The sequence below is a fragment of the Microtus pennsylvanicus genome, chromosome 5 (genome assembly GCF_037038515.1).
Source record: "Microtus pennsylvanicus isolate mMicPen1 chromosome 5, mMicPen1.hap1, whole genome shotgun sequence".
NCBI lineage: Eukaryota > Metazoa > Chordata > Mammalia > Rodentia > Cricetidae > Microtus > Microtus pennsylvanicus.
The window spans coordinates 93,586,345-93,607,988 of NC_134583.1; the positions used below are offsets into that span (position 1 = coordinate 93,586,345).

At 42.3% G+C, this 21,644-nt stretch overlaps 2 protein-coding genes across 2 annotated transcripts; both read right to left on the reverse strand.

Annotated features, from left to right (window-relative positions):
- Nucleotides 1-1,395: 1,395 nt before the first annotated feature.
- Oosp2 (oocyte secreted protein 2) lies at nucleotides 1,396-7,945 on the reverse strand. Its single transcript, XM_075974997.1, has 4 exons — nucleotides 7,864-7,945; nucleotides 5,648-5,829; nucleotides 3,921-4,024; nucleotides 1,396-1,474 (listed from the first exon to the last, which is right to left on the reverse strand). Exons 1-4 carry the CDS (start codon nucleotides 7,943-7,945, stop codon nucleotides 1,396-1,398), a joined length of 447 nt encoding a protein of 148 aa, XP_075831112.1.
- A 3,943-nt stretch (nucleotides 7,946-11,888) lies between these two features.
- Nucleotides 11,889-20,441, reverse strand: Oosp4b (oocyte secreted protein family member 4B). The gene is made up of 5 exons (XM_075975232.1): nucleotides 20,351-20,441; nucleotides 18,161-18,342; nucleotides 17,213-17,307; nucleotides 12,768-12,912; nucleotides 11,889-12,178 (listed from the first exon to the last, which is right to left on the reverse strand). The coding sequence occupies exons 1-5, from the start codon at nucleotides 20,439-20,441 to the stop codon at nucleotides 12,116-12,118; spliced, it is 576 nt and encodes a 191-aa protein (XP_075831347.1). The 3' UTR covers nucleotides 11,889-12,115.
- Nucleotides 20,442-21,644: the final 1,203 nt, after the last annotated feature.

The window sequence follows — 21,644 nt, forward strand, 5'->3', positions numbered from 1 at the left end:
TGTACATTTAAGACACAATTCTTCCCAGCCTCAGTCTAACGGGCTGGACTGTGAGCCTGAGTATCAGGATAAGACAGTTTAGAATCATATTCCTGAAGGCCAGCTGTTCCAGCACTGTTCATCTTATACCCTAAGAATGCTGATGGGGAAAAAAGCCTGCACTGCCTTGTCTATTGGTCCGCTTTCCTACTGCCTTATTAAACAACAAGAAACATACTTGAAGGAAAGAAGACATATTTGTCTCACGGTTTCAGAGACATCACCCTATAATCACCTGCTTCTGTGCTTATGGTCTCCTGCACTGAGGGCAGGCTCTCTGTCCATGCCTGCCAACTTGGGGCAACTGTTCCAAATGTTGATGAGATATGACAGAAGGCAGTAACATCAAATTTCAGCATTGAGGCTGTTTGCTTAAGTTAAAAACCATGAGTTGAGTTTTTTCTAGATTAGTCATCTGAGTATGTTGTCATATTAAATTAGTTCTAGAACACAGCTTGATAAATTAGGACACTATGCAAATTAAAGTGTCTGCAAACAAGAGGATATTTCTCTTTCCTGAGAGTTAGCAGGTTAAAACTTAAACTAGGCCCAAAGTTTCTTTGAGGTTTATTTATTTACTATATATACAGTGTTCTGTCTGCATGTATGCCTGCAGGCCAGAAGAGCCCATCAGATCCCATAATAAATAGTTGTAAGCCACCATTCGGTTGATGGAAATTGAACTCAGGATCTCTAGGAAGAGTGGTCAATGCTCTTAACCTCTGAGCCATCTCTCCAGCCCAAGGCCCAAAGTTTCTATTCTGAGATATTAATACACCTATCTCTGTACACAATTCTTACTAAAAACATTTAGAACATAATTCTATTAGGTCAAAACATGTGGGCCGGTAGGATGGAGAGGCAGATAAAGGTTACCACCACCAATCCTGACAACTGGGTTCCATCCTTGGGACTCACGTGTTTGCAAAGGGAACTATGTCTCACAGGTTGTCCTCTGTCCTGTCCACATGTACTGTGACATGCATATGCACTCATATGCCACAATCTAAAAAATACACTTTAAATGTTCAAAAGTGCCACGACAGACATATTCTTGAATCTGGGTACAAAACAGAAAACAAAATTTAAATGGATAATATAAAATGTCTACTAGGTAACATCAAATTAATAAGTCATACCCATGGATAAAGTTATTGAAGAAACATCTTCATAAGCAGAGCATTTATTTAATTGGTGTACAGAAATGAGATATCTAAGAAGTTTATGCCAGCATTGTTCTTATTGAAAAGAGGTTTGTTGTACAGTGAAGTTCACAATGCCAGCACTATTCCCATCTCCTATTCTGGAGGAAGCAGTTTAGGGAGCGTTTAATAACCCCAGGTCTTCAGGTGTGATTTAAAGATTAGTCATAAAGACACTTTCAGGCACCTTTGGGTCCTCATCTGTAGACACTGCTGTAAGCCACACTGACTTCCTAAAGAAAAAGGGAACAGAGAGAATCAAGGTTGGAGTCTTTGATGCCACGTCCTGCTCTGTCTAGACTTGGGGGTCAAATCATTCCTACCTTTAATAAATACCACCATTTTCAATATGCTGATTTAGGAGGTAGAGACAAGAGAATCATTGCAAGTTTAAGGCCAGCCTGATCTACATAGTGAGTTCCTGGCCAGTAAGCAATTTGGATTTTTGAATGTGAATGAATGTATGTGTATTTGCGTACAAACTTAAAATCTATGCATAGAAACTCTGATCATGTATGTCTGTCTGACTAGACAACACTTTAAAATGTTTTAGATTTATGATGTGTATGAATGTTTTGTCTGCAAGTATGTATGTGCACCATCTGCATGCCGTGGTGCCTATGGAAATCAGAAGAGGACTTCGCTTCCCCCGGAATTGGAGATGACATGGATGGTTGTGAACCACCACATAGGTGCTAGGAATCGAACCCAGGTCATTGGCAAAAGCAGTAAGTGCTCTTAATTGCTGAGCCATCTCTCCAGCCCAGGGTCATCATTTTGTCTAAGGAAGGTAAACAGAAAACAAGGTAGCAATTACTGTTGACAGAGGAATGCCCTTTCATCTCCTGTTAATCTAGAAGACTCTGCAGAAGCCTGAGGCCTGAGGCAACGGGTCAGAATTCTACATTACAACCAACAATGTATATGGAAAAGATTATATATTTATTCATGTATATGCATGTGTGTATATATAACTTAATCAAGTCTGGCTTTTATTTGGGGTTCTGATACACCCCAGAATGTCACTAAATTCCTCAGCTTAGTTTGCTTTAGGAAAATAGTTCAAAAGAGAGTCAGAAATATTTGCAAGGCAAACATATTTTCTGCAACTGAAATCCACACTTAAAGGTGGTAAAGACGGTAAATTTTATCTTGTGTGTATTTTTACCATAGTGAAACAAGCAAAACTGGAAGTATGATTTGCCGTATTAAAAGATATTTGACATTTCTCTTAGCTCTAAATTTTTTTTATATTAAGTATTTTTATATATTAGACAAGATTGCAAGTTGTTCTGTGGTTTCTACACTTGTCCCTAAGTGTTTATAACATTCAACGTAAACATTTCTATGATATGGCAATGAGAATCCTATTGCATTTCATCTCAGAGTTCCTACTAGGTATATGGTGGTTTGGAAGAAAATGGCCCCCAAAGGAAGTGGCACTGTTATGAGGCATGACCTTGTTGGAGAAAGTGTGTCACTAGGGAACAGGCTCAAACAGTTGACTCCCTGTTGCCTACAAGATGTAGCATTCTCAACTTCATCATCACTTCTACCTGCATGCCGCCATACTCCCTGCCATGATGATAGTGGACTGAGCCTCTGACACTGTAAGCGAGCCACCCCTATTAAATGTTTGCTTTATAAGAGTTGCTAAGGGCTGGGCGGTGGTGGCGAATGCCTTTAATCCCAGCACTCGGGAGGCAGAGGCAGGCGGATCTCTGTGAGTTCGAGGCCAGCCTGGTCTACAAGAGCTAGTTCCAGGACAGGAACCAAAAGCTACAGAGAAACCCTGTCTCGAAAAATAAAGAGAGAGAGAGAGAGAGAGAGAGAGAGAGAGAGAGAGAGAGAGAGAGAGAGAGAGTTTCTATGGTCATGGAGTCTCTTCACAGCAATAAAAACCCAAACTAAGACAGAACACTTTCAGGATCCATAAAATGGCAAGCAAGTGCATTAATCATACAGGTGGGCACGTTCTTCTTCATTCTCTGTGAGTTCATATTAAAATGGCAGACTGGTTTTCCATACATATTTTAGCCATGCAGTCTCCTAACATGAAAGAAAGTTTATCAGGAGAAGTGTACTATAAAAGAGACAACAGCAAAATACATTGATGCCATAGAGCAGTGAGATGGCTCAACAGGTAAAGGCTTATGCCAGCAAGTCTTACAACCTGAGTTCAATGCCCAGACCCCACAGACTGGAAGAAGAGCAACAATTCCCACAAACTGTCCACTGACCTCCACACAAAGACTATGGCACATACATACATACATACACACAAAATAATTAAGTGAACAAGTAAATGTAAGAAAACTAAATTTGACTCCAAAATTAGCGTATATATATATAATTTTACTTAATATATGCCTCATTTAAATCTTTTATTTATTACAAATGATAGTTTTTGATTATCTTGATTTGCAAACTACACAACTATAAAATAATCTAAGTCCACTAGATTGTACGTTAGAAACTTTCAACCCTGTAATAGTTTGATTCTAAAATTAGGCAATATATTTAACTTTTAAAAATGACAGGTAATCGAGTGTCTACTGAACTATTTTATAAATAATAATCTGGGGTTTGTCTGAATTCTTCTCACGGGGAAGTCAGGATATAGCCTGTAAAATCTCAGCATCTCGATAGCAATTCAAAGGAGATGGCTGCAGGACTCACCGAGATGCAGAACACTCCAAAGGGATCGTCTGGTTTTCAAATCGACTATTCCTTGGAACAAAGTACATCTCCGTTTCAAAATGGATAGTGTTCTTTGAAATAATCTAGGAAAATCACATACTTTAGGGGGAAGGTAGTTTAGCAACAGAAGAGGTATGTGCAGATGGAAACACAAAAAAACATAGAACATCAATTATCTTAAAAGAGGTTTCTGTCATTCTCAGATGCATGTGGAGGTCCAGTCACTTAACAAAGGGACAGAGAGGAGAACTGGAAGAGTGGGCTGAAAGTGCCCTGAGATGGGGACATTAAGACACAGAAGCAAACAAACTGCCACCTAGAGATTTTTCTAATAAATTATTAATGAAAAGCTTTCAACGGTTATCTGTCTGCCTCTATCTCTGTGTGTGTCTCTGTTTCGCTGTCATCTCTGTGTCTTTCTGTGTGTTTCTGAGTGGGTTTCTCTGTTTCTCTGTCTCTCTGTCCCTCTGTCTCTCTCCACGTACTGATACATGTAAGAACGTGTGTACCCACCCATTTGTGCACATACAGAGGCCAAAGCATGTTAGTGTTTCCCTCTACCATGCTGCTCATTGCCATGAGGCAGGGCCTCTCACTAAACCAGAAGCTCACCATTTGGGCTCAGCTTGCTAGCCAGCAACACTTAGCATCCACCCATCTCTGCTCAGTTCGAGGACTGCAGGCCTGAACAGCCATGTTTGGCTTTTTACATGGTTTGGTGGGCTTCCAAGTTCAGGTTCTCATTTCTGCAGAGAAAACCCTCCTACTCAAACAACCATCTCCCTAGCCCTCAGCAGTTTTTGTTTTGTTTTTGGAGTAACACTATTTAAAGTCAAATAACAAAAGCGGCTTAAAATGTGTGTTTTGAGAAAAGTATGTGTATTGGCAGGAAAATGATCTTATTTGATATCATAATTTCCAGCAAATCACCCCTCAGGCAATTGTGCAAACACCATCTGAAACTGCCGGTGCCTCATTTATCAAAGGTAGTGTCCTATTGTAGTTGACTAAACTCATCAGTGAATGGCTCAAAATATTACTATAGGATAAATATAAATTGAAATCTATAGGAAAACAATGTCTCAGAGTGAAAGTACAGTTTTAGATTCATCCCTAGGTGAATAGCCAACAGATATTAAATCCTATAGGAGCATGGATATATTTCAGATGACTGAATATTGAATATCAGGCACATTGCAAGGATTGATGGTCTGGCACATTAGGAGCAAGCATAAAAAAATAAAAATTAAAAAAAATTAAAAAAACCCTCTTTGCCAGGGCCTGGGAAGATGCTGGGTGAGCAAAGGTATTTGAGGCTCTTCTAGAGAACCCAAGTTTGGTTCCCAGCACCCATGTCAGGTGGCTCACAATTGTCTATAACTCCAACGTCAGGGGATCAAAAGTCCTCTTTTGGCCTTCACAGATACCTGGATATAATGCACACATTCATACATAAATACAGATAAATAGAAGTAAAATTGTGCTTCAATGTTGTTTGCTAAGATTTTGTGAAATGGACTAGAGTCTATTCAGATCTGTGCTCCGAGGTTCCTAACAAGCAATTGATCAAATAGTCAGGGAGGGATAAGTGGGAGAGCCTGAAGGTTAGATCACTATCAGGAGGATCAGGGATACGGTTTGGGTAAAGGAGCGCAGTATCAGCATGACAGAACACGGAGTAGTGTTACAGACGGCAGCATTCTCACCTTCGTCCTGATGCCACAGTCACTAACAAGGTATACAAAATCATATCGATATGTGTGTACTTTAGTTGCAGGGCAGCCTTGTCCCAGAATTAATTCATCAGAGAAAATATATGAATTGTTTCCGTCCTGGGCATCCGGGCTAACATAGACCATCAACCAGTCCTGAGAACAATTTATCTCCACTGCAGAAAGATACATAGAAGAAAGTGTCAGGTGCACATTAACTTCAAGAAAGAGCTACTTTTCTGTCAAAGGTAAACATGGCTTAAATAGTCGACTATGAACGACTTTGAGATTACCATCATCTTGCTTAATAACTCTCAGATACATAGGTGTCTGATATTTCACAGGTGAAAAACATAAATATACGAAGATAGCAAAACAATTACCTATGATTTTTTTTTCCTTCTGAAGAACTGAGATTCCACAAAGGGTGCTCTATTCAGGAGTATGTGAAAGAGGAGAATGTATTCCCACAACCTTTGGGAGGGAACAAAGAGAAGATAAGGTCCAGAGGAACTCCAGACAGCCTCGGCCAGGACAGGAAGGAGTGTGAAGAGAGAAAACTCCCCCCACCTCCCTGTTTGGAAGTCTGAAAGAGCTTTGATCTGAAGCCCACCCTTAGGGAAAAGCCAGGCCTAGGAAAAACCTTCCCTTAGCCCCTACACTGAAATCTTCAGGATGTCAACCACTAACGAGGCTTTTAGTGGCTGCATCAGGAGGAGCTTCCCATAATGAATTTTCCCTGAGTGGAAAACACAGGTGCTCAATGAGTGCCTGGCCACGCAGGTCTTCAAAATCAATTTGTGAGTACCTGTTCTTTAGAGATAATCCATCATCACGAAGAAAGGCACGTTTGGGGAAATTCGGGTTTGGAAAAGGCAGGTGTTCTACATCTATGCATCTTTGTGTGTTTAAAATGCTATTCTAATACCCCCTAAATAGGAGAATCAGGAAGATCTTCCTTAAAAGAAAAAAAATATATCTCGACACCTGGGATTAAAACTGGGCTTAAAATGTAGGTGGACTTGGGCTTCCTGGGGGCCACACCGTAACTTCACTGTTGCTACACATCACACATTCCAGTCAGTTTGATGCTGTGCCGTGGTCCCTCCAGCCTCTGAGAAATGACTGACAGCCATAAACAGATAGCTGTTATATATATTAGCTGAAACAAATTCTTCTGTGCCCCCCAAACACTAGCAAGGACCAGGACACAGATTCCTTTCTCATTCCATCCTGGAGACTCGGAATATGCCGGTTACCTCTTGGTCTCTGCACGCATTGTATATTGTGTCAGTAATTGACTGCTGCACCGATCCAGCTACACTAGCCTAAAAGGTTCATCTTAAAGTGAAACTATATCAGACTACACACGGTCCTTACTCCTACAAGGTTTCCAGGCCAAATAGATAAATAAGAAACCTGTACATCAGTCCTGAAAGAAACCCCACTTCCAACAGAGGGCAACAGGAAGTCAGCTTCGTAAATAATAACACAAGAATTCTACCTTAGAAAAGCTAGCAGTTAGCCAGGTCTTAAAGCTAAGAAACATCTTGATTCCAGATGAAAGGGGAGATAGATATCAAAATAAACTTGTAAACAGGACAAAATTGATTTGTCTTTATCTTCTGGCTTCCTAGGACCATCAGAGCAGTAGTTTTGTGTCTACGTTTCTGTAGCCCAGGCTAGCCTTGAAATCGCTTTGCAGCCAAAGAGGGCCTTGAACTCCTGATCCTCCAGCTTCCCCTTCCCACTTGCTAGGCTTGTAGACTTCTATCACCCCAACCAGCCAGTGCAGTACTTTTAAAAGAATAAAAAGCAATATCGTCATCAAGTGAAAATAGGAAGATTCCGAAAGTAGGGAGGTCAGTTTCAGAGATACAATATGATTAATTTCAATCCTATAATACTGTCAAGCACAGATAGCCGCCAGTAAGTTTGAAAAGACTGTCTGAGACTCAGAGCCATGGAGTATTTGTGTAAATGAGAAGCATGACAGAGAAAACCCCAAAGCATAGGAAAGGGGGATGTCTGAGAACTAAAACGTTCAGCAGAAAGAGGAAAATGTGGATTCACAAGTCTTCTTGGCCTAAAAGCGTTTGTATTCCAGAGCATCCCGGCTCTGTAGGGAGGAGAGGAAGCAGAAAGCCACCGTTTCACCCCAGTCTCTCAAGAAAGCATCCTCCTAACGAAGTATCCAAATGCTCATTTACCATTGATGTCAATGTTCCAAGCACAAGGCCAGACCAAGACAGCAGAGAGAACTAAGAACTCCAAAGTCACCGAGACCTTCATTTGGATAGACCTCCAGCTCAGCACCACTCAAGAAACAAAGGGGAAGTCGTGGCTGCTTTAAGTGATTTTGCCCGTCAGCCCAAGCTCAGCTGCCTTGATTTTTCTACTTGTTTAGGTAGCCTTCAGGCGTGAGGGGCTGTCATCAAATGTGTTAAGTACTTCAAAGTCAGGTTCTCCTGATTATTTACACCTGAAAGCTCAAAGAGGCCTGCCTGGTTGATCATGGGCAGTGGACAGTCCCACCCCTGTACAGAACAAATTAAACTAAGTGGGGTATAACAAAAAGAGGTCAGAAAGTTGGAGAGGGGCACCGAGAGAGGGGTAGGCCTGAGAAAAATTAGGGGGAAGAGTCAGGAGTAAATTTTTAAGCACTTTTCAGGAGTTTGGAAACAGGACCTCATGTATCCCAAGCTAGCCTTGAGCTTCTGACCCTCCCGCCTCCACCTCCCTGGTGCTGAGGTTGCAGGTGTGGACCACCATGCCTGGCTTGATTTAAGCAATTAAAATCGATATGTGGTCCTTGGAAGTCTGGGGCTTCACAGACTCGAATTGAATACTATGATCTCTCCTCTACTGAAGCAAGTACAGATGTGTGCATACACTGCTGCCTACTGAGTACCTCTGGCAGCATTCCACACCATTTGAGGCCATCCTCTTGTGAAGACAGAAAGCTGGTTTAAGATCTGAAGTAGTAAAAAGTATTTAAAAAAAATTCAAGATGTCATTGTTCTTGAATTTTGCATGCAAATGGATGGAATTAGAAAACACTATCCCAGACCCAAAAAGATGAATATGGTATATACTCACTCAGAAGTAAATACTAGCTATAAACAAAGGACATTGAGCCTATAGTTCATGATCCTAGAGAAGCTACGTAATAAGATGAACCCAAAGAAAATCATATATAGACCCACCTGGAAATTGGAAACAGAAAAGATCGCCTGGCAAAATTGGAAGCATGGGGGTGGGGGAGAAGGAAGAGTAAAAGGGGAAGAGGAGGGGAGAGGGGGAGGGTTGAGGAGAACTTGAGGGAATGAAATAGTCGAGATGGAGGAAGGACGGAGATAAGAGCAAGAAAAGAGATATCTTGATTGAGGGAGACATTATTGGGTTAGCAGAATCCTGGCTCTAGAGAAATTACCAGGAATCCACAAGGGTGACCCTGTCTAAGACCCTAAGCAATAGAAAGGGAGTCTGATCTTGACTTGCCCTGTAGTCAGACTGGTGATTATCCTAAATATCACCATAGAACCTTTGTCCAACAACAGGTGGAAACAGGCAGACCCACATTGCAGCACTGGACTGAGTTCCCAAGGTCCAGTTGAAGAGTGGAAGGGATGAGAATATGAGCAAAGAGGTCAAGACCATGAAGGGTTCATCCACTGAAACAGTCTACCTGAGCTAATGGGAGCTCACCAACTCCAGCTGGACTGGGAAGGAACAAGCACAGGACCAAACTAGTCCCTCTGAAAGTAGTTGACAGTTGCGTGGCTGGGGCAGACTGAGGGGCCACTGGCAGTGGCACCAGGATTTATCTCTAATGCATGTACTGACTTTTTGGGATCCTATTCTCTTTGGATGTATACCTTGCTCAGCCTAGATATAGTAGGGAGGGCCTTGGACCTTCCACAAAGCAATGTGCCTTACCCTCTCTTAGCATTAAATGGGGGTAGAGTGGGAGGGTATGTGGAGGGAATGGAAGAAGGGGAAAGAATAAGAATTTGGATTGGTATTTTAAAAAAACTAATAAGGTTTTTTTTAAAAAAATGGCAAAAAAAGTATTTAAGCATCAGCCCTTAAGTACAATCTTGGAAATGCATGCAGAAGGCATTGCAGCAGCACATCAACAAATAACATTCTCTCAGTGGCAAGCTGTGTGCAATGGCTTGTAGCACATACTTGACCAACCTTCTATTCAATAATCTAATGGATTTGTACAGGAAAATGTGCATTTAAATGCGTATTTTAAGACAGGGCCTAGTAGGTAGAGCCCAAGATGAAATACAACTTAAGTTTATCAGCATAGAGATGCCAATTTGAGTAGCTAGTATGGTTGAGCTCACCAAGAGGGGTGCTCACTATAGAGACATAGGATTAGCCACCTAGGGGCTAACCCTTAACCCCAGAAGATAAAGTCTCAATCTGGATGGATCTCCTGAAGACAGAAGCCACTAAGGAAGGGTAGTGTGTTATGGGAGTGGGGGGGGGGGTTCTTATATTTTTCCAACAGAAAATAATTGTGTCTGGCACTACTGCGAAGACTGAGACTCAGTTTATGGATTTGCCAGTATGGAACTCAAAAATTGTGTTAGTTAAGGCTTGACTGAAGTGAGGTCAGTGTGGGGGCTCCCATGTGAGAAAGCGGTGAGCTACGGATGGTGCAGAGTAGAGAACGCTCTTCCCACACGGTAGCCTTCCAGAAAGAATTGCACAAACTCTGAGAAGTGAGTGTGCATGAAAGCTAGCGAGTGCATGCCTTTATTCCCAACATTCAAGATGCAGAGGTAGGAGGATCCTGAGGTCAGGGCTAGCCTGGTCTACATGGTGAATTCCAAGACAGCCAGAATTACATGGTAAGACACAGTCTCACAGGAAAACAAATGAGCATTCATATTTACTGACTTGGATTTGCCGAGTGTGGTGGTTTGAATAAAAGCGACTGTCCAATGTTCTCAACTATGTTCATAGCAGCTTTGTCATAGCCAGAACCTGGAAACAACTTAAATGCCCCTCTACTGAAGAATGGATAAAAATGTGATACATTTACACAATGGAGTACTACACAGCAGAAAAAAATAGCATCTTGAATTTTGCAGGAAAATAGAGCTAGAAAACTTCATTTTAAGTGAGGTAACCCAGACACAGACAAGTATTACATGTACTCACTCATAAGTGGTTTTTAAACATAAAGCAAAGAAAACCAGTCCACAAATCACAATCCCAGAGAACCTAGACAATAAGGGCACTAAGAGAGACTTACATAGATCTAGTCTACATGGGAAGTAGAAAAAGACAAGATCTCCTGAGTAAATTGGGAGCATGGGGACCTTGGAGGAGGGTTGAAGGGGAGGAGAGAGGCAGGGAGGAGAGCAGAGAAAAATGGAGAGCTCAATAAAAATCGATAAAAAAAATGACTGTCCATAGCCTCATGTTTGAATCCTTGATCTAGTTGGTGGAACTTCTAGGGAAGGGTAAGGTGATATAGCCTTGGTGGTAAAGGTATGTCACCAGGAAGTGGGCTTTTAGGTTTCAGAAGTCCAAACCATTTCAATTGTCCCTCTGTGTCATGCTTGTGGATTAGATGTGAGCTCTCAGCTACTGCTCGGTGCCTTGCCCACCTGCCTGCTGTCCTCTCCCCACCATGATGGCCATGGACCCAACTGTGCTCTACAAGCATGATACGGTACCCCACAAATTAAATGTTGTCATTCGTTAGTTGCTCTGGTCTCTACACAAAAATAGGAAATAACTCAAAAAAAAAATAAAAATAAATAAATAGGAAATAACTCAAAGAATAACTTAAAAAGAATTCTGTTTTCAATTGTCCAAAATCTGCGTGAAACCTGTAGAGGCATCCCACTGGCAGTTACGCGGACCCATTTGTTGTGCTGTAGGAATCTGGAGAGATCTCGGGTCTGAGCTTTGAAGCAACAGTTGGTGTGCTTTCTTTCACGTTGTTAGTTCTTCTCATTTTCAAGTGATTTGGGCCAATTAGAATGAGTTTGGCCCAGCACCCTTAATAATGTGTACTCAAAAGCATAGACTTCCATATTACTATGAAACTATCTTTACAATATACCAGATGATTTAAGTTCACAGACGAATTAGAACACCCCTTCAAGCCCAAATTCAAGCTGAGACACACTCTTGAATGTTTCAGATTTTAATGTGGGAGAAGAAGCCACCATGCAGCCTGATTTATGAGTAAGCTCCTGCACAGAAACAGCTTTATTAGAACTTCGGCCTTCAGACGGAAAGTTCTGGTGACAAGTGCCCTTATAATTAACCCAGTAAAACATTTAAACATGACATTACAGAGCTATGGTCTCCCAAGTCCCAACAGACGTTTAAACAGTTTCACAAATGTCACTACTGGTCTTGAAACAGACAAAACAATGGTGTGGCTGAAACAGGGTCCCAGGCTTGTATTGCACCACTTGCTTCTGGATCTCAGGGAACAAAGGAATTTTTCACACAGGGACCATTGATCCAGAGGTTCACAGACAGTTGGTCCTGTGGGTTAAGAAGAAAGCACTTAAAATCACTTTCATAGAAAGCTCACCCAGCACCTTTTCCAAAAACCTCAGGTGTTCAACATGAAGCAGTAGGAAGAATCTCGTCTCTCTTTAAATACCATCTCTGACATTACACTTGGATACTTATCTGAAGGTATTACCTAGGGAACATACTAAGAAGGAACAAATCCCTGAAATTTTTAAACTTTGCTGATCTATTGCCCTTCATCTATTATTCTCAAATGCCATATGTAGGTTCTTGGTTGCTTTTCTATGGATGTCAAGAAATCAGAGACGTAGTGTTGGCTGTCTAAGGAAACTATTTCTCCTTATCATAAGCTCTGCTGAAAACAATTTCGTACTCACAAGAAAAGTGTAAGGAGCCTTACAGAGTGCAACATACTCATGTTTCTGGACATTTAGCCAAGTGTACTGTCTGTGACAGAAACAAGTGTCCAAGCCTGAAAGATCTATTATAAAATGCAAGCATGCTGAACAAACAGAATTCAACTTTAAATAGTTCCTTCGGTGAAATCTTAATTAACAAATTGCCATTAGCCATGAAATAATGGAAAGACTCCTCTTACCTTGTGAGAAATGCTAAAATTAGGCTCATGTGATTTAGTTTGGGAGGAGACCGATGACTCTTGTCCTATTACTTGAGTGCCACCACAGAAGTCACTCACGCTGTACCTATTTAATCCAAAGGGCTCCATCGATAATAACTTAGGCCTAAACAGAGCAAAGAGAAAAAAGCAGAGAATTGATAGTTGTAAACGTAATCTAAGGGAAAATAGGACATTTTAGTGGTTTCTGTACTTTAAAAATGACTGGAGAGAGTCAGGCATGGTGGGGCATACTGTGAATCCCAGCACTTGAGAGCAGAGACAGTCAGATATCTGTGAGTTCAAGGTCAGTCTGGTATACAAAGCCAAGTTCCTGGACAACCAGGGCTGTTAGACAGAGGAACCCTTTCTCGAAACAATAACAAAATGATTGGAGAGAAAGGTAAGTGAGCTTAATAAATATGAATATAAAGTTTTTTTTTTGGTTTTTCAAGACAGGGTTTCTCTGTGGCTTTGGAGCCTGTCCTGGAACTAGTTCTTGTAGACCCAGGCTGGTCTCGAACTCACAGAGATCCGCCTGCCTCTGCCTCCCGAGTGCTGGGATTAAAGGTGTGCGCCACCGCCATAAACTTAACACTTATCCAGATGATATTGATCTAGAATTGATCCTAGAATAAGAGTTTCAAACATCATCTAATGTGACAAATATTCTCTCTAGAACTGACTATTCACCTACAACTAGCCTACACACACAGAGAGAGACACACACAGAGAGACACACACACAGAGACACACACAGAGACACACACAGAGACACACATGTGTGAGTGTGTATGCACAACAGCAGCAACTACCTAGTGGAGGAGAAGGGATTGCCATTGAAAACAGAATAGACTCTTAGACATATAGGCAAAGGATGCTCAATCATACCACAAGGGCACTTGCTCAACTACATTCATAGAGTTTTATTCATAATAGCCAGAACAACCAACCTAGATGTACCTCAACTGAAGACTGGATAAAGAAAATGTGGTACATTTACACAATAAAGCTATTAAAAACAGGGACAACAGGAAATTTGAAAGCAAATGGATAGAACTAGAAAAAAAATCATCCTGAGGTAACCTAGACCCAAAAAGACAAACATGCTATCTACTCAGTAGCAAGGAGGGTTCAAGGGTGCTGATTGATCTCCATAGGAAAGGAAAATTGAATAGGTCTTGTGCATAGACTGGGGGCAGGGATTGGAATCTGAATGATCAGGCAGGGGTGGGGAGAGAGTACTGAAAGAGATGCCCAGAAAGAAGATGCATTTCAGGGTCAGGCAGAAATCTGGCGAGAGGGAAACTCCCAGGTATCTACAAGGATGGCTCCAGCCAAGACTCCTAGCAATAGAGGATGCATAGACTGAACTGACCATTGCCCGTGACCAGGCAAGACTTCCAGTGGAGGGATTGGGACACCAACCCAGCCACATAACCTTCGACGTACTCTGTCCTGCCTATAGGATGCGCTGGTGTAAGGCTGGCACATAGATGTGGAAGTGGCCAACCAATGACTGTTCCAGTCTGAGACCCATGCCACTAGAGGGAGCCCACCCTGGACACTGCCTGGAGTGCCAGGGCCCAGAGGCTGGATGGCCCAAAGACGGAGGACAGAACCAAACAGAACAGGAGAAAAAAATGTAATGATGCGTAGTGATATGCTGCTATACTCATAGACTGGTTCCTAGCTCAATTGTCATCAGAGAGGCTTCCGCTAGCAACTGATAAACAGATGCAGACATCAGGCTGGGCTCTGGGAGTCCTGCTGAAGAGAGGAATGAGGATTGTCAAGTCAGAGGGATCAAGGACATTACATGTATAGCCACATCATCAACCAACCTGGGCTCACAGGGGCTCACAGAGGCTCACAAAGACTGAACAGACAACCATGGAGCCTGCATGGGACGGACCTAGGCCCTCTGTGTATATATGACAGTTGTGTAGCTTAGTCTTCTTGTGGGACTAACAGAGGGTGCAGGGGCTGTCTCTCTTTCACTGACTTTTGGGACGCTATTCCTCATACTGAGTTGCTTTGCCCAGCCTTAATACTGGGGCAGGTGCTTAGTCTTACTGCAACTTGATGTACCATGTTTTATTAGTATCCATAGGAGCCCTGCCCTCTTCTGAATAGAGACTGAAGAAGAATAGATGGGGACAGGGCACAGAGGAGAGTTGGTTGGAGGGAACTGAGAGGAGAGGAAGGAGCAGAAACTGTTCTCAGGATGTAAAATAAATAAATTTAAAAGAAAATAAAATAAACTTCAATCCACCATATAGAAAACAAGTCTAGCATCAAAGTCATCTTGCTAAGGAGGAGAGCTGTCCTCTTAAAGTGTTGAGAAGTGATATCCCACCAAGCCAAATTCCATTTTAGGCATTACAGCGTCCCTTCCATGCTGTTACTTCGTTCTCTGCATATGAATTAAAGGAAGGCAGCTTTTTCATAGATCCCATTGCCTGTAACTGATGTTTGGAAACAGGAGCGAACCCTGGGTTAATCATGTGAGAGATAAACATAAGATTCTTAAAAAAAAAAATACAGCAGTTACTACTGCAGCCACTGGGGTAGAGAGGAGGCTGGGAAAACAGCTCTCAGGATGAAGGAAGCCGGCACACTGCTGACTCTGCTCCGGGGAGTTTGTGGAGGTCATACTACTTTGAACTCTTTTTTTGACCAGGAAAGCATACCAGTTCCCCAGGAAGCCAAAGTGCCTTAGCCTCAGCTCTGGGGCTAGTTTCCTACTTCATTTACAGAAGACCATAAAGGACAGCTTTGTCAATGAGTTGCAGAAGCCCTGGAATGATCTGACACACGCGGAACAGTCAGATCCTGGCTTTAATATGTCGTAAGGCTTTCTATTGCTAGGGCTGTACAATGCCTGCAACTCCAGGGCCTTCAATGAGAGAGAAGCTTGCAGTGCACTCTTTACAGAATTAATATCAAATGCGATGGATAAAGGAGGCGCTCACCACTGTAGCTGGAGCATTAGAAACGGTCCACTGTGCTTCTTGTAACCACTTGTCCATCAAATCATCTGATATTTGTCTTCATCTCTAGTATTATAATAATTCAACTCAAAATCAGCTATCATCAAAAGAATACAGGACTGAGGGATAGGGAAATCACTCAGCGGTTAAAGGCATACACTGCTCTTGCAAAGGGACCAAGTTTGATTCCCAGCACCCATAGCTTACAACTATCTGTAACTTCAGCTCTAAGGAATCCAACACTTCTGGCCCCACAAGCATATGCATTCATGATATGAATACCCACACAGAGACATGCATGCATATGCTAATTAAAATAAAAATAATTTTTAAAAACACAGGACTTTGAATAAATGCCATTTAAAATAAGTTCAAAGGCGCATAAAAAACCCTACATATTTGTGATGAATTGTTGACTGCCATCCATCTGAATCATGTGTGTATTCTCATAAGCAGCACTAAACCTAACAGTCTATGACAAAGGACACATCCTAAATCTGCACTGTAAACAAGTTGTCAGAGCACCTGGGGTAGGGGAGAGCTCGTTTGACTAAAGAACCAAACTTCAGTTTTGTGTAAGGATAAACGCTATGTGTGGCACCCAGGTTATCGTGTTGGACAGGGTGGTGTGAAGTCTGAAGGACACAGAGCTTTCCCTGTCTCACTGTTTCCACCATCAGGAAACTTGAGGTTATAGCGACAATGTGGCAAACCCTCCTGAATGACTGAATATGACATGGCTAAGTCACAAGGTAACAAGAGTAGAGTGGACAGTGTGATACGGCCACAAAGGTCAAGTACATCTGTGGAACTGAATAAGAATGTGCAACATAGAACTGATTTGATGAATATTTGCATATTAAAATAGTTACATATTTGATTATAAAATTTCTGCAAATAAATGTTGGGTTCCCAATTCACTATATGCATGTAATCACTTCAGGGAAAGAAACTCATGCTTTCAACTTTAAATGCTAGGAAACGATATACATAATGACATGATAGGACTCAGGGCAGAAAGCGGTGGCCACCAAACCTGACTATCTGAGCTTAACCCCAGTGACCAGCAAGGCAACACGGTAGGTAAGTGACTCTTTCAAGTTGTCCTCTGTCCTCCACACACATGTTATGGTATAAGTACACCCATACACACCTAAATCTATACACATGTGCACATATGCACACACAGCATGTAACTTTTTTAAAAAAAAATTAAATGATAGACCCTAGGAGATATGGGAGTTTCCTACAAAATTCATTCAATCTTCTTCTGTACACTTGCAATTTTCCTAACAACTAGATGCTTTAGCAACTGTAGATGTGCCAGAGGAATCCTCTAAGGCATTTTAGGAGCTGTGCCTGCCCTCAAACATCGACCCATCAATGGATAAAGTTAGGAACGTACAAGCGGAGTAGTCGTCTACCCGTACCTACCTCTTCACAGAGCAAATCACCTGGAATCTGCGGGTGAGCTCCTGAACCAGTCTGTACCTGATCTCAGACAAGATAAAGACATTTCCCTGGAACACCTGAAATGAGGAGGCATGGAATTGTGTGGCTTAATAACATGAATATAATCTGTCAATTCTATAAAAAATGGGAAATTTTCATTTTACATTAATTTTGCAGAAATAAAATAGATGTAAAAAACATTTTATTCTCCTTTGTGTATGACCTTAAACTCTTTTGCCTCTATCTGCACAAATAAACAGAAAAAATACAAGATTGAGAATATTTTTATCTTTATTATCTACATATTTTAGTGTATTACATAATATTCACATGTCTAGTATATTAATATATTGGTGTTTTCCCTAAATGGCTGTGCAGTGCCCTTGGAGGTCAGAAGAAGGTACCAGAGCTCCTGGGACTGAAGTCACAAATCGAAGTTGTGAGCCACTTTGTGAATGTTAGGAATCAATCCTGTGTACTCTGGAAGACTCTTAACCACTGAGCCATCTCTCCAGACCTCAACTTTGAACACTTAAAGGTATATTTTCTGTTTCCAAAATGGATCCCCATGTATATATTTCTAGTTCCAGTGTCCTAAAATACACAATTTGACAAGACATGGGCTAAATAGAGAAGATGTAATCTTTAACAGTGGACTTTTACAAACCCCCTAACCAGAAATGTTAGCATTGCATGTATAAGTCCAGACCTCCTTCAGGAAACAGTCATGTGAGTTATAACTGTGGCAAAAGCTTTTAATTAGAAAAAAAAATCCTGAGGCTGGCTAGATGGTTCAGTGGGCAGAGCACTTGCCTAGCATGGCAGGGCCCTGAATTCAATGCCCAGCAGAATGAAGGGGGGTGGGAGGAAGGGATTATGAGATTTTGTATCCACAATAGGCACAGTAAAGGAAAATCATGAACCACTTACAAATTTACTGATCCCACAGGAAACAGCAGGATAAGAAAACTCATAGTTGAAGCTCAGGACCCTGGTTACGGAGCAGTTGTTCCCCAGGTACATGTCATCAACTCTCAATTCTGTGTCGTTACCAAAGGGCCTCCTTTCTATTCTCACGATCAGCCAGTCATCAGAGCACACTGAAATCACTGCTAAAACAACAACAATAACAATAGTAATGTACACCTTATTTAGCTTTGGTGGGAAATGTATCTTTTCTGAAAAACTGAATAGTACGAACTGCCTTTATGAAGAATTTGATGGACACAGATAGTCAGAACATTCCTGACAGCCTTAGAATAGAGATTTTAGAATGGAATCAAACCTATTCAATAATCCTTTGCCTCTTAATAGCATTATTATGGTACAATCCTGATGGCCAGTCCAAGCAAATTAATAGTGAAAAATGCCTATGGTTGTTTCTAACAAGAGTTTTGAAAAGAAAGGAAAACTTCAAAGACAAATGCGTTAAAGTACTTCAAAACAGAAGTAAAACCCTCTAGGACGGTGGTTCTCAGTCTGGGGGAAACAACCCCTTTGGGGATGTAATGACCCTTCCACAGGGGTTGCCTAAGACCACCTGCATATCAGATATTTACATTATAATTCATAACTGTAGCAAAATCACAGTTACGATGTAACAACAAAAACAATTTGGGGGAGTGGACACCACAACATGAGGAACTGTATTGAAGGGTTACAACATTAGGGGTTTTGAGAACCTTGGCTCTAGGGCCTGGTTGCTTGCTCAGCTGTAGATGCTTGCGTAGGGAGCGGGGATGGCCTTCTTGGCTGTACAGGGGAGAATGGGTGGTAACATCCCTGAGCAGCCACAGGTGTACCAGTTACAACCCAGCTGAGACAATCAAAACTGCCAAGCTGCCCGGGATGGCAAAACCTCCCCATCTGAAAGCCAGGGTGCCAGGTAAAGGTGGGGGGTGGGGGCTTTGGTTCCGTAGAGACGCAGGAGAAAGCCCACAGGCAAGCGCCTCCCAGCAGCATGAGAAACAGCTAACAGGCTACCATGCTAAGGCTAATGTGAGCCAGAGATGTTCTCTCATCTCCTGCACAGTAATACCAAGACAGATCTGGGTGTTTGCAGGTCGCTGGCTGTCTTGTTTTCTTTTATTATAACATTTTTTATTTATGGGGAGAAGGGCACCCGTTCCACCATGTGGAAGTCGGAGGACAGCCCGCAAGAGTCAGTTCTCTCCTCCCTCCATGTGGGTTCCCCATGGACCCAACTCAGGTTGTCGTGTTTAGCGTCAAATGCTTCCACCCACTGAGCCATCTTACCAGCTCAAACATCATTTACTTTAAGGTATAATACATCCCAAGAAATTTCCACTCATGGACACCTGGAAAAAATTAGGCACGTGGCCTTCAAGTAAGTAGCTGAAGTTCGCCCAGTTAATTGCCAGAGTTGGGGTTTCTCTTTCTGGAACCTCGGGGTCTGAAAGAAGCAAATAGAACCCATCTGCAATTTACATTCTGCCAAGTGCCCTCCTGTTCTGGGTTCATACATACAGGCACATACCTCTGGCTAGCGAAGCCCTTTCTTGGCTTTCTAGAATTATATAAACCCAAGTTACAATAGAAACATGGGACTAGTTATTGAAAAGGAGAGAAAGAAGAGGCAGGAGGACTGTGGTGTTTCAGACAAGTACCTGGGCTAGTGAATGCCCGGCCACCACATGCTACTACGTTCACAACATTCTTTCTTTAAAAATTAAAAAAAAAAAAATTGAAAGGGTGGAAGCAGAAGGTTTACCAGAAACCCAGCAACAGGAGTAACCAGAGTCCCCGCTTTCAGAACCTGGAGTACGGACTAGGGAAAGCTGTCCTCTGGTCTCTACACACCTTCACACACAAAAAGACGAACCTTTCAAAAGAGGTTGTTAATCATATAAACTGAGTCTGAAGAGCCATCAAATTGTTTACAATAAAATGAAAGGCCTTGAGCACAGACTCAGCATGCTAACTTCAAGTTAACACTAAGCTTCATTGGAAACACCAACCCTCACTGTTGCGTGATCAGTGAGGGCAGGGTGAAAGGTTCCTCAGAAAACTCTCTTTAAATCAACATCTTCCAAAGGTAGTTATTTATACCTGGCTCGAGTCCAGAAGCATTCCACAACAGACAAAGGAGAAAGAACCCGCCTGACAGGGCTGTGAGCTTCATTTTGTCGAACTCCAAAGCCTCGGGAACCAGCCAACGGGAAACAGATGTCCTTGACGGTTTATAAACCATTGGCTACACTCAGCTGTCGGCAGTTACCCTCTGCTTAGATGGGGCAGAGGAGGCGGAGACTCTTCACATCTTCTCAAAATATGGTCCAGCCTGAAGTGCTGCATCGCCTCACCTGGAAGCCTGTTAGAACGCAAACTGCCAGGCTCCACTCTCCACCTACAGGATCAGTCATAAATCCCATTGCGGCAAGATCGCTGAGTAGCTCACATGCGCATCAAGTTTGGCAAGCATTAATCTTAGCACACACTTAGCCTAGTATGCTAGACTTGGTTTTAAAAAATCATCCTAATATTGAAAGCTACATAAATCTGCCTGGCACCTCTGCCTGTATGGATGTCCTAAGTCACGCTCCACACACCTGTATGATTCTTGTTGCTTATATCCTAAGGAACAAGAGCCAATGAATGTCGGGGGCTGACACAGGTGGCAAGTTTCTGGTTGGCTTTTTCTCTCATTCTCTCATTGTGATTTAGTTTTAAATTCCCGGAACTACTAATGAGGTTGAGCACCTTTTCAACATGTAGTTTCCTGGGAAATTTTTGAAATGGTTTTTCTGGTCCTAGTTAGTTGTGTATACTTTACAGAGCTATGTGCCACGGTGTGTGTGTGTCTGTCTGTGGAGGTCAGAAGACAGCTCATGGAAGTTGAGTCTCTTTCATCATGTGGGTCCCACAGACTGGCAACTGCACATCTGCTAAGCCACATCCCTAGCCCAGACGGAATCTCTTCTACCACTTTCAAAGATGTTAGTAAATGCTATTTTGGGTGTGGCTGGGAGGTTCTCACTCTGAGACTAACATTTAAAGAAGACACGTGCTCCCGCTTCCCCCCTCCCTGCCTGACTTCAACAGGTGACATTGTGCTTCTCCTTTGAGCATGGTCTAGAACGTGAAACTTGCAGTACCTCCTGGTTCTTAGACTATGGACTGGACTTGGGCTAGAACAACATTGCTGTCACCTCTCCTGATTGCCAGCCTACAAACATCAGGAATAGGGATTTCTGAGACTCCACAATCATAAGAACCAATCCACTGCTTTGTATGAGTATGTACCTCTCTCTCTCTCTCTCTCTCTCTCTCTCTCTCTCTCTCACACACACACACACACACACACACACACACACACACACACACACTGGACGCACACACTACTAACGAATGCTCCACGCACCCACACACCTATACTAATACAACAGAGTATCTT

Excerpts from the sequence above, each read along its gene's own strand:
- Oosp4b (XM_075975232.1), bottom strand. The coding sequence starts at position 20,441 with ATGGTTTATAAACCGTCAAGGACATCTGTTTCCCGTTGGCTGGTTCCC. Across the intron at positions 17,308-18,160 it reads CCTGTGGGATCAGTAAATTT|GTGTTCCAGGGAAATGTCTT; the intron begins GTAAGTGGTTCA and ends TCCTCATTTCAG. Across the intron at positions 12,913-17,212 it reads GTGATTTGCTCTGTGAAGAG|GCCTAAGTTATTATCGATGG; the intron begins GTAGGTACGGGT and ends TGCTCTGTTTAG.
- Oosp2 (XM_075974997.1), bottom strand. The coding sequence starts at position 7,945 with ATGAAGGTCTCGGTGACTTTGGAGTTCTTAGTTCTCTCTGCTGTCTTG. Across the intron at positions 5,830-7,863 it reads TTGGAACATTGACATCAATG|TGGAGATAAATTGTTCTCAG; the intron begins GTAAATGAGCAT and ends ATCTTTCTGCAG. Across the intron at positions 1,475-3,920 it reads TTGGAGTGTTCTGCATCTCG|GAAGTCAGTGTGGCTTACAG; the intron begins GTGAGTCCTGCA and ends CTTTTTCTTTAG.